At 43.4% G+C, this 12,951-nt stretch overlaps 1 protein-coding gene across 1 annotated transcript in view; it reads left to right on the forward strand.

Annotated features, from left to right (window-relative positions):
- LOC124775704 overlaps positions 1–12,660 on the forward strand; it is a 53,081-nt gene extending 40,421 nt beyond the window's left edge. Inside the window, exons 2-3 of the mRNA XM_047250531.1 lie at positions 7,642–7,803; positions 12,328–12,660. Coding sequence (XP_047106487.1) covers positions 7,642–7,803; positions 12,328–12,660 — 495 coding nt within the window. The remainder of the gene's footprint in view (positions 1–7,641; positions 7,804–12,327) is intronic.
- Positions 12,661–12,951: the final 291 nt, after the last annotated feature.

Raw genomic sequence — 12,951 nt, forward strand, 5'->3', positions numbered from 1 at the left:
ACGAAGGAAGCAACTCACATTTAGTTTGCCGGGACTCAGGTGCATAGAACTTGGCACTACGCAACTCACCTGTGGAATTCCGCAAGCCAAAGCGCTACTAAAATGGCTGGCCACCGCCATTTTCGTGTTTACAAATTGTTATGTAGTGTTCAACAGATGTTCAGAAAAGTATTTCATATTTTGAAAGATAAGTATGGACCAAACAAAACAAGACAATGTTCAGTAATCATAGGCTCTAAAATGAATACCTTAAGACCTTTGAGCAATACTTCATCTTCGCTACTGTGAAACACATCTCTTTAACTGCAAGCTTCTTTGTGTTACGAACGACTTACAGAATGCAGTAAATAAATGATAACACATTCCTCTGTTACTGTCCCTAGATCCAGCATGCAGTGAAGACCTGTTACTGCTGTTATTGTCAACGGTATTCACAGTTTTTAAATGAGTGCAGCGCATACATTAGTCCTAATGGAACCAATATGGGTTTTGGTAGTTTTTGGTAAGCGTAAATATAAAACTGCCAGCAAAAGCATTTCACAACTTAGCAAAACACAAAGTGGTTCTATTAGCTCTAATGTATGCCCTGCACTTCCTCAGAATTGTAAACACGGTTTATAGTACCAAAACTGATAACTGTTTACAGCGTGCTCTATCCATGGGCAATAACAGAGGGACGTGACCTCATTCGTTTACAACATTCTGTAGGTCGTTCCATAACAAGGAGTTTGCAGTACAGCAGATGTATTTCACAGTAGCGAAGATGAAGGAAGTGCACATAGCTCTTAAGGTAGGAATTTTAGAATCCATGCTTACTCAACTTTTTTCTTGTTTTGGTCCATACTATCACGTCTCAAAATATGGAACACTTTTTATAACAACTCGTATATACATCTCTACCGTTTAATACTTGGCTGGTGTATACGTCGAAGGAAATACATCCACAGGCATTAAAAAAATTACCTGAATGTGCGCTTACGCACAAAGTTTTAGCACATTACGAAAGTTGTTTGTAAATGAAATACAGTATATTAGTTACGAAAAACAAATATTAAACGAAGTTTACACCGAAAACCTGAGACCTGTTACGTACTTTCAGAGCTATGTAAGGTACAGGAAGAGCTTCAAAATTGCATTAATCGCTAACGACAGTCCCATGCCATATAAAGGATTCTTTAGGCTCTTGATTTTCAGTTTACAGTTTACTGCAAACACCATAATAAAAAAGTAAAACTGCGCTGCAGTGTCAGTAACTTTGCTAGGGTGACTAAATTAGGTGTATATCTGCAACCTCGGGCATGGGTGTGTGTGATGTCCTTAGGTTAGTTAGGTTTAAGTAGTTCTAGGGGACTGATGACCTCAGATGTTAAGTCCCTTTGTTCTCAGAGCCATCTGAACCATCTGCAAATGTCGGCCCACTGCCACATAAGTATTACAGCAAAAATCCTCTAAAATTTTGCAAAATCGGATACCGTTATTTGGGGTAGGTGTTTCGTAGCAACCTTGATTTAAATGTTAAAGGAGAAGGCCGACAAAGAGAAGTAGCCCTTAAACAATTCATTCTATTACATGTTACAAAACTGAACCTATTTCAGGGCACATCAATAAATAATATTTTCAGTGTTTTAAAACCTTTTAGTTGAGAAGTAAAGAGTTAAACGTGCTGCCAACGTAGAGATCACTTGTAGTGAAGTATTATTTTCGCTGAGCAAAGATAGGGGGTGGTAATAGCCGTGGACGATAGAGATGTAATTCAAGATGGGCAGGCAGACATTAAAGTCCATTCCTCCAAAATACAGGTACACTCCAGTGAAGCGTCAAGCTTCGGTTTCGGGAATGCCGCATGTGACACATTCGACGTTGCCCTAAAGCTGACATTAGTGATTCAGCGTTTGAAAACGAAAGTGTATTACAACTTTTGTCTACACGATTTATGCGTACCATTGCCATATACTACCCACGGGGTAATAACACTGAAAATTACAGGCAGTGGATCAAACGAATACTCTAAAGATGAACAAACGCTTACAATTTCAGAAAAACTGGATGATTTATTCAAGAGAAAGAGCTGCCCAGTAAGCAAGCCAGTAGCTAGTTGGTCCGCCGCTGGCCATTGGGCAAGCAATTATTTGGCTTGGCATTGACTGATGAGAGTAGCTGGATGTCTGCCTGAGACATATTGCGCCAAATTCTGTCCAGTTGGCGCGTCAGATCGTCAAAATCCCGAGCTGGTTGATTGCAGGGCTCTGGGGAGAGATCCGGCAACAGTGTTGGTTAAGGTAGGGTTTGGCAACCACGAAGACAAGCGGTAGACAGTCACGCCGAGATCGGGTGGGCATTATCTTGCTGAAATGTAAGCGCTGGATAGCTTGGCTTTTTCTCTTGAATAAATCAGCTCGTATTTTTTTCTTTTTTTAAAAAATTCTAATAATTTCTTTGTCTGTACATGTACTTCACATCTATCTGTTTCCGTCCCATTCAGATAATTCCTACATGATGCGCCTTATTTTTTCATTGAGAGTACCTGAACGTCTCTAAGGATTTTGTCGAAGAGCACGAGAAAATTTGCTAGTAGGTTCGGAGTTTGTCACGTCTATGGAGCATGCTTGGACGGCTTAGGCAGTATTGACTTACCCGCAAAATATAAAGATTCGGGTTCGAATCAAAGCCTAGAGAAGACTTCTAATCTGACATAAATCTCATCAAAAAGGAGAACCTTAAGGAATGTGGAAATAGCCAGTGTGTACATTAACAAAAGACAAGAAACAATCTGTTTACTTTATTAATAACAAACCATTACTATGTTGATTAATACTGTACACACTGCGTTTGTCAGCTAAATGTAACGAAGTATATAAGAAAGGAAGTCGCTGCTTCCAGAGTTAGATCAAAAAATTCCTGTTCTGGCTTAATACGAGGGCACCATGGAAAGTAATGCCTCCGGATTTCTTATGTGAAAACTCTTAGTTTTTTTAAAAAACAAGACAAACGCTGTTAACATTCCACATCTTTATTTTCCATGCCTATATACAGGTTGATTCACTAACTATTGTCACCAAGAATAATTACGAAAGTATGGCAGGAGATGAAACATTTGAGACAAATGTTGCATGGGACAACGGGGACCTTAACATGACGGTTTTTTGTTGCTAGGCGGGGTCGCTTCAGAGATATGAAGGCCAACTTAGTTTTTTTTTAATAGGATGCTATATTTTGGTATTTATTTTCTAATAGCGGTTATCGAGAAGAACCCACAGATGTGTAACAGTAAGGTCTTTGAAGATCAACGAAGGTAAAAAAGGTGGCACAAACGTCCATTTACTGAAGGTGTTCGAAGTGATAATCATTGGTATCAATGCAGTGCTGCAATCTTATCATGGATTGGGTGGTATTCCTTATAACATCGGCACTTATCGAAGCACATGCTCTAACAATTTTCTCTCGCATATCTTCAGGTGTAGTTGGAATGTCTTTATAAACAATGTCTTTTACGAATCCCCACAAGAAAAAATCCAGAGGCGTCAAGTCTGGCGAAAGAGCCGGTCGCGACGTATCTCCTCCGTGTCCAGTCCAACGATTTGGGAATAAATTGTCTCTGCAACTCATGTCTAGCCATCAGCGAAAAATGAGCGGACACGCATTTGTGTTGATACCACATTCTGTCCCTTGTTCCTAAAGGTATTTCTTCCAATAACAGACCTAAAGCTTCTTCCTGGAATGTGGTGTACTTCCTACCACTAAGAAACAGGAGCCTATAATTCTGTCCTCCAGAATCACGCAACGTACATTCACCGACCACGGTTTTTGGTGTGCACCTTGCCGCAGCCAACGTGGATTTTCAGTTGCCCAGTAATGCATGTTATACAAATGAACATTTCCATGGTTCGTGAATGTAGCCTCGACAGTAAATAAAATCTAGTTAATAATTGTGTCATCCCTCTGAATCTGAAGTTGAGCCCATCGGTAGAATTCAGTGTGACATACAATCCGTACCGGTTAATTCTTAGTGGCGACTGATATGGTAAGGATGATATTTATGGCGATGCAGAACACGAACAACACTACTCTGGCTCATGCCAGATTCCCTTGCGATTTGAAGCAAACTAACACAAGGATCTCGAACCACAGTGGCAAGAGTACCAATTTCCGTTTCCTCGTTAGTAACTTTCCTTGCCGGATATGTTGCCGATGCGTTAAAGATGCAGTCGTCCTCAATTTATCATACACATATTTGAATGTACGACGTGTAGGGTGAGTACGTTGAGGACATCTTTCAGCGTATAAGTCTCTAGCTCTCACTGATTTTCGTTGGCATTCTCTGTAAATGAGAAGCATATCGACTTGTTCTTCGAAGGAATACATCATTCACATTCGCTTGATTCAACGATACTAGTCTTACTGTCCCTATTAGTGTTGCACTGCGAAACCGTCGAATGGTGTTTCCATGTCAATGACGCGTTAGATGGATACGCCGTATTCGACAAATGTTTACTATTTACACGATATGCGAGAGAGAATTGTCAGAGGATGTGCCTTGATAAGTGCGGAAGTGATAAGGAATGCCACTCCATGATAAGAAGACTGCAGCACTGCATTGATACCAATGGTCATCATTTCGAACACCTTCGTTGACCCTCAAAGACCTTACTGTTACACATCATTGGATTCGCCTCGATAGTCGCTATCAGAAAATAAGTACCAAACTATAACATCACATTTAAAAAAACAGTGTTGACCTTCATATCTCTGACGCGACCCCACCTAGCAACAAAAACCAACTTCATATTATGGTCCCCATTGTCCCATGCAACATTTGTCCCATAAAATTTTGAGCTACTATCACACTTTCGGAGTTATTCTAGGGGACAATAGTTAGTGACTCACCCTGTATTTGCAGCCCTCTGCTGCTAGAGGCCTCTGAATCGTAATGCGCAATATGATGGTGTGTAACGTAACTATGTCGCTGCGTGAGAAAACACTTACTGTAATCGAGATTCATATTCCAAGAGTTGGTCCACACAAGGAGCACCCTCTCCTTCAGCATGACGATGCCAGGCACAACACACGAGCACTGCGTTATCTGAAACAATTCGATGTCCTGGGTTCACTGTCATCAATCGTCCTAAATACAATCCTGACTTGGTCTCATCCGATTTTCATCTGTTTCCAAAACTTAAAGGATATCTTCGAGGACTTCACTTTGAGAGCGATAAAGTGGTGCAACCAGAGGTGAAGTTGCCGCTCCTACAACAAAGTCAAACATTCTACAGTGATCATATCAACAAACTGGTCTCTCGTTGGGTGACATGCGTTCGTCGCCAGGGTGTCTAAGTTGAGAAACAAATATGTAGACTTGAGCAATAAAGGTGTAGAATGTTAGTAACGTTTGTTTTATCTGAAAAAGCCTTAATAGTTTTCACACAAAAAATTCGGAGGCATTACTTTTCTACATGCCCTCGTAGATACTACATCATGTTGTTGTTGTTGTTGTTGTGGTCTTCAGTCGCCGGCCGGTGTGGCCAAGCGGTTTTTAGGCGCTACAGTCTGGAACCGCGTGGCCGCTACGGTCGCAGGTTCGAATCCTGTCTCGGGCATGGATGTGTGTGATGTCTTTAGGTTTAAGTAGTTCTAAGTTCTAAGGGACTGATGACCTTAGAAGTTAAGTCCCATAGTGCTCAGAGCCATTTGAACCATTTGGTCTTCAGTCCTGAGACTGGTTTGATGCAGCTCTCCATGCCACTCTATCATGTGCAAGCTTCTTCATCTCCCACTACCTACTGCAGCCTACATCCTTCTGAATCTGCTTAGTGTATTCATCTCTTGGTCTCCCTGTACGATTTTTACCCTCCACGCTGCCCTCCAATACTAAATTTGTGATCCCTTGATGCCCCAGAACATGTCCTTACAACCGATCCCATCTTCTAGTCAAGTTGTGCCACAAACTTCTATTCTCCCCAATTCTATTCAATACCTCCTCATTAGTTATGTGATCTATCCATCTAATCTTCAGCACATTTCTGTAACACCACATTTCGAAAGCTTCTATTCTTGTCTAAACTATTTATCGTCCATGTTTCACTTCCATACATGGCTACACTCCATATAAATACTTTCAGAAACGACTTCCTGACACTTAAATCAATACTCGATGTTAACAAATTTCTCTTCTTCAGAAACGCTTTCCTTACCATTGCCAGTCTGCATTTTATATCATCTCTACTTCGACGATCATCAGTTATTTTGCTCCCCAAATAGCAAAACTCCTTTACTAGTGTAAGCGTCTCATTTCCTATCTATCCAGTCAACATTGTCAAAAGCTTTCTCTAAGTCTACAAATGCTAGAAGCGTAGGTTTGCCTTTCCTTAATCTTTCTTCTAAGATAAGTCGTAGGGTGAGTATTGCCTCACGTGTTCCAACATTTGTACAGAATCCAAACTGATCTTCCCCGAGGTCGGTTTCTACCAGTTTTTCCATTCGTCTGTAAAGAATTCGCGTTAGTATTTTGCACCTGTGACTTATTAAAGTGATAGTTCGGTAATTTTCACATCTGTCAACACCTGTTTTCTTTGGGATTGGTATTATTATATTCTTATTGAAGTCTGAGGGAATTTCGCCTGTCTCATACATCTTGCTCACCAGATGGTATAGTTTTGTCAGGACTGGTTCTCCCAAGGCTGTCAGTAGTTTTAATGGAATGTTGTCTACTCCCGGGGCCTTGTTTCGACTCAGGTCTTTCAGTGCTCTGTCAAACTCTACACGCAGTATCGTATCTCCCATTTCATCTTCATCTATATCCTCTTCCATTACCATAATATTGTCTTCAAGAACATCGCCCCTGTATAGACCCTCTATATACTCCTTCCACCTTTCTGCTTTCCCTTCTTTGCTTAGAACTGGGTTTCCATCAAAGCTCTTGATATTCATGCAAGTGGTTCTCCTTTCTCCAAAGGTCTCTTTAATTTTCCTGTAGACAGTATCTATCTTACCCCTAGTGAGATAAGCCTCTATATGCTTACATTTGTCCTCTAGCCATCCCTGCTTAGCCATTTTGCACTTCATGTCAATCTCATTTTTGAGACGTTTGTATTCCTTTTTGCCTGCTTCATTCACTGCATTTTTGTATTTTCTTCTTTCATCAATTAAATTCAGTATCTCTTCTGTTACCCACGGATTTCTACTAGCCCTCGTCTTATCCCTCAAAGCTACCCATTCTTCTTCTACTGTATTTCTTTCCCCTATTCCTGTCAATTTTTCCCTTATGCTCGCCCTGAAACTCTGTACAACCTCTGGTTCTTTCAGTTTATCGAGGTCCCATCTCCTTAAATTCCCACCTTTTTGCAGTTTCTTCAGCTTTAATCTACAGTTCATACAGTAAAGCTGCATGCCCTCGATAACAGCAGTATTTTTCGAAGACAATAGCTACCTACATCTGTGAATAATAAGTCCTATTTACGATACGTTACTGCGTCTCACGCACCTCAGCAATGAATGATAGCTACGGAGAATCTTTCTCTCGTTGAAAATATTCTAACTTCTTATCACTTCCTAGCAGACTCAGAAATCGAGATACCAGATTTACACTGGTCATAAAATGCAAAGTCGCGCAATCTTCTTGGTGAGACAAGCTTACTTCTGTTGCAGGTGCTATCGTGTGCGTGCGCAGTGGTGCTGCTGCCGATGCTGGACGAGTGCTGGCGCATGCGCACGAGCGTCGTGCAGATGACGGCGTTCAGCTGGTACTCCTTCACGGCCGTGACGCGCCTTATCTCCTACCTCAACCGTGACTTCATGCCGCCCAAGATTGTGAGTACACAGACTGCCTGCCACGAGTCAGCACAACGCGCGCCTGCACTTTCGCTTCCTTATCGTACTGCCGACTCGAGACAATTCCTACGCACACCTCAAGTCTCAACATTTCCACGGTGCTGTAGAGCCTCCAGCTCCCACACAGCTCCACAGTTATGAGCACCACGTTATTTTTAAGCTAGCTTGCCTTCGTCGTTACCTTCCTCCGCAACGGGCACAGTATGACTAACAAGGCAAGCACCACGGCTAGAAAGGCTACAACCGAATAAAATGGTTTGAAAATATGGAGGTGTGTGTGTGTGTGTGTGTGTGTGTGTGTGTGTGTGTGTGTGTTCTACCACTCATCAAGGTCATTTGCCAGTGGAACTCTGGCGTTCTGCAAATCGACGTTTGAACGTTATCGAATCTAGACTCCACAGGAGAATAAGTTACTGAATTAGCAGTACATGACTATTCTGTAATTCACTCTTCAGTGCTTGGCAAAGGCTTCATAACCACCATCCGACTATTTCCCAACCGTTCCACTCTCGAATGGCAACATTTTCATTGTTTAGGGTTAACTGTCACTTTTGGCGCCCTACAGATAAAAGGTCTAAATCATTTTTTAATTGGTTTTGATTTTCCGAGAATTTTAACAGGTGGTAAGCGACAGCAGCAAACAATCTCAGTAGCTGCTCAGATTGTCTCCTAAATTGTTTATACTGATTAGGAGCAGCAGAGGGTATTATTTGGCAAGAAGCTAAATATTTGCTTGGAACTATGTTAACACAAGCAGTACACACACTCATTTTTCCAAAAACAGAAGAGCTGTGTTTTAAGTTGTCCTTTATTCATAATCGATGTACCAATATATGTAGTGAGTTTCACTGAAGTGATTAAAACATGGCGGAATGTGGCAGCTCGTAGCAAATATCTGCGTAATATTCGACTGCCGCAATGCAGATGGACAGAAAATTATGTACCAGATCCACCCGTCGCCCTTATGAAGTATAAATACGTTCCATCCCGCTGTGTTTAAATAACTTCAGTGAAACTCCATACTGGAGAACGTACTACTCAGAAGCTTCTGTGTTGGGAACTATTATTCTGTAAGCACTGCACATCTTAACGTATCACGTAAGTCCAAGAAGTATGGAGACTGGATTAACACAAAACAGAGAAACGTAAAGCTGGCGATTTTAATAATTCAGGAGTGCTAAGTATCTCCCCCAATTGAATACAGTGCAAAGAACGTTCATAAAGCCATGAGAAACTGTCAGAAAAGCATTTTTTGGGATGTTGTTCAACTAGGTCGTCAAATTGGCTTAAACAGCGGTTATGTCGCCAATTCGTTGACCCCTCATATGGTTTTCTGCACTTCGTCGATTTGCGGTAGCTTCATATTGATAACTCCGAGTCTCGTCGCTCGTGATGATTTTTTCCAGAACAGAATTGTCTGCGTTTTGCATTTTAATCAATTAGCACGAATCGTTTTTTGTCCTGGGTCATATTGTACGGTATATACTTTGCATTCACTTTTCTCTTCTTCAAAACACTGGAGAATGTCCTGAATATGTGATGTAAATATATTGCTCCATTATGACTCGTGTCACAACACCGTTGACGCACTATGGCTACACGTCCATTACATAACACTGCCTGCCCACAACTGACTCATCGTATGCACATCTATTGTTTGCAGTAGTTAGTTCAAGTTGCCAACGTAGTTAAGATGTCGTTCATATGCCAGGAATAAAATTACTATCTGAACTTTTTGGAGGGACTGTGTGTGCTTTGTTGCAAAAAAATGTTTCGACTTTTCCATGTAATACCTCACTGATGGCTATTGTGGATCTGATGGTCACTGCTGTACGCAAGTGGAAAATATTATAAATAAAGGACCTAGAAGGGTGATAGAACACAACGTCACCGTTCTTTGAAATAATTTTTATTCGGTTTTAGTTGTTGGAATTGAGGTCCTTATAGCGTGAAACGCTTACAAGGAGCCACAAATCTTTTGTGCCTTGACTATGTGTGTGTCCAGTAGAGCTGCAGCGTGGCACGTCACATTTTGGATGAAAGCAAATGCAACTGGCTGTGTACTCGGGACGCATGATGAATGACTAAGCATACTAGGTGTAACAATAAGGCATCCCCAAACGTACATAAAATTTGGCACCTACAAAAGACGAAAAAATGTTACATAGGTATGCGTTCGGAAACAATGTTCACGCTGGAAAGCACTCTTCAAAGCACTTTAACCATGGGAAAGCTATTGGAACAGAATGCACCGACAACACCTCTATAGTTTGAAAATTTCGTCTCTCAAGCCCCGATACATGCTCACATTGGTAAAACTGCAAAAACAAGCAAAATACTCAGCGATACATCTAACCTCTGTCTGCGCTAACAATGGGCTCTTTAAAAATAGTTTCATATCGGTTGCTGGCACTAAACATTATGTCCCTGTGTATTTCCCAAGATAACGTACTATGATGAGTCATGTAAACGAGTCCTGAAATGGAAATAAAACGTTCCCGGGCCCAAGTGTGGCAATAGGTTTTGTTACACACTGTACACCACCTCACAGAGTTAACTTCTGCTTTACGACATCTGCGATGTTTTCAGTTCTTGCACTGTTCAGGGACGGGTACAATATCCCCAAAGGACTCCTCAAAAGTTTAGTACCCACCAGCATGAATAAAGGAGCAACATGTGTGTGAGTACCCAAGAGGGGAAGTTTGACCTCAGTCGAACACGAATGTGTTGTGGACTGTGGGCGTCCACTTCGATAAAAATATCGCTGCTGCTGCTACTGAAAAAGATTAATACAAAATCTTCTTGTGTGGTATCTCAGTCCACCACAGAACGCACCATTTTTCGTTACAAATACACTACTGGCCATTAAAATTGCTACACCAAGAAGAAATGCAGATGATAAACAGGTATTCATTGGACAAATATGACATGTGATTACATTTTCACGCAGTTTGGGTGCATAGATACTGACAAATCAGTACCCAGAACTACCACCTCTGGCCGTAATAACGGTCTTGATATGCCTGGGATTGAGTCAAACAGAGCTTGGATGGCGTGTACAGGTACAGCTGCCCATGCAGCTTCAACACGATACCATAGTTCATAAAGAGTAGTGACTGGAGTATTGTGACGAGCCAGTTGCTCGGCCACCATTGACCAGACGTTTACACTTGGTGATAGATGTGGAGAATGTGCTGGCCAGGGCAGCAGTCGAACATTTTCTGTATGCAGAAAGGCCCATACAAGACCTGCAACATGCGGTCGTGCATTATCCTGCTGATATGTAGGGTTTTGCAGGGATCGAATGAAGGGTAGCGCCACGGGTCGTAACACATCTGAAATGTAACGTCCACTGTTCAAAGTGCAGTCAATGGGAACAAGAGGTGACCGAGACGTGTAACCGATGGCACCCCATACCATCATGCCGGGTGATACGCCAAACACGGATGCCACCATCACGATGCTGTAAACGGAACGTGGATTCACCCCAAAAAATGACGTTTTGCCATTCGTGCACCCAGGTTCGTCGCTGAGTACACCATCGCAGGCGCTCCTGTCTGTGATGCAGCGTCAAGGGTAACCGCAGCCATGGTCTCCGAGCTGATAGTCCATGCTGCTGCAAACGTCGTCGAACTGTTCGTGCAGATGGTTGTTGTCTTGCAAACGTCCCCATCTGTTGACTCAGGGATCGAGACGTGGCTGCACGATCCGTTACAGCCATACGGATAAGATGCCTGTCATCTCGACTGCTAGTGATACGAGGCCGTTGGGATCCAGTACGGCGTTCCGTATTACCCTCCTGAACCCACCGATTCCGTATTCTGCTAACAGTCATTGGATATCGACCAACGCGAGCAGCAATGTCGCGATACGATAAACCGCAATCGCGATATGCTATAATCCGACCTTTATCAAAGTCGGAAACGTGATGGTACGCATTTCTCCTCCTTATACGAGGCACCACAACAACGTTTCACCAGGCAACGCCGGTCAATTGCTGTTTGTGTATGAGGAATCGGTTGGAAACTATCCTCATGTCAGCACGTTGTAGGTGTCGCCACCGGCGGCAACCTTGTGTGAATGCTCTGAAAAGCTAATCAATTGCATATAACAGCATCTTCTTCCTGTCGGTTAAATTTCGCGTCTGTGGCACTGATCTTCGTGGTGTAGCAATTTTAATGGCCAGTAGTGTATATGACTCCACTTCTGTTACGTAAGTACTGTGTTTTATGTTTCCCATCATTGCCTGTGGTTATTTCTTAGCAATTGTGAAGCAACATAGTATCTCAGAATTTTAAAGGGTACTAGAGGATGTCTGTCTGATGAAATTTTCTCAGTGATCTTCTTACGCCACTTATGCGTGAGCATCTCAGCTACTGTACACGATTTCGGGTCTCATTCAGAGGCGCGTCAAATGTCTGTGTAACCTGTTTTGTTTCTTATAATTGGTCAAATCATTTGGGCGTGTTTCTTTTTTTGAGCTGTTGTGCTGGTAACGCGCAGGAGCGGCTGCACGTGATGGCCGGCGTGGCGCTGTTCTCGGTGTCGGGCGCGCTGGGCGTGGACGGCGCGTGGCGCGGCGGCCGCTGGGAGGACCGCGAGCTGGCGGCGGCCGTGCTGGCGCTGCTGGCGGCGCTGCTGCTGATGGCCGACGTGGCCGCCTCCTACGGCGGCGCGCGCGCGCTCGACCGCGACCCGGCCGCCGCCGGCCCGCCGTACTGCTCGGTGCGCTCCGCTGCCTCCGCCGACGACGCCGAAGCCGCGGACGACGCCCCGCCGCCCCCCTACGCGGTCGCCGTCGCCAGCCGCCCCGGCTGCCCACCCGAGACGCGATGACCGCAGGCCGACGTCACAGCCTCCGCTGCTTCTTCTCCTCAACAAATACGCCGCGCGCAACGCTACAGCTGCTGCTGGATCTCCGCAGCTTACACTGCGCAGCGTTCTACTGCCAAACGAGAGACCGATGTGTACAGAGTTACGTGACATGTACCTGTCTGTGTTACCAAAGCACTGATTTTGCGTCCACTGATATTTCCTCACAATCTGTGTCGAAAACGCTTAAATTTGAGATGCGTTAGTGCCCTCAATTCTCATCACTGAGTCAGTCACAACAGAGAGAACACTGCT

Source organism: Schistocerca piceifrons, chromosome 2, assembly GCF_021461385.2.
Source record: "Schistocerca piceifrons isolate TAMUIC-IGC-003096 chromosome 2, iqSchPice1.1, whole genome shotgun sequence".
Classification (NCBI taxonomy): domain Eukaryota; kingdom Metazoa; phylum Arthropoda; class Insecta; order Orthoptera; family Acrididae; genus Schistocerca; species Schistocerca piceifrons.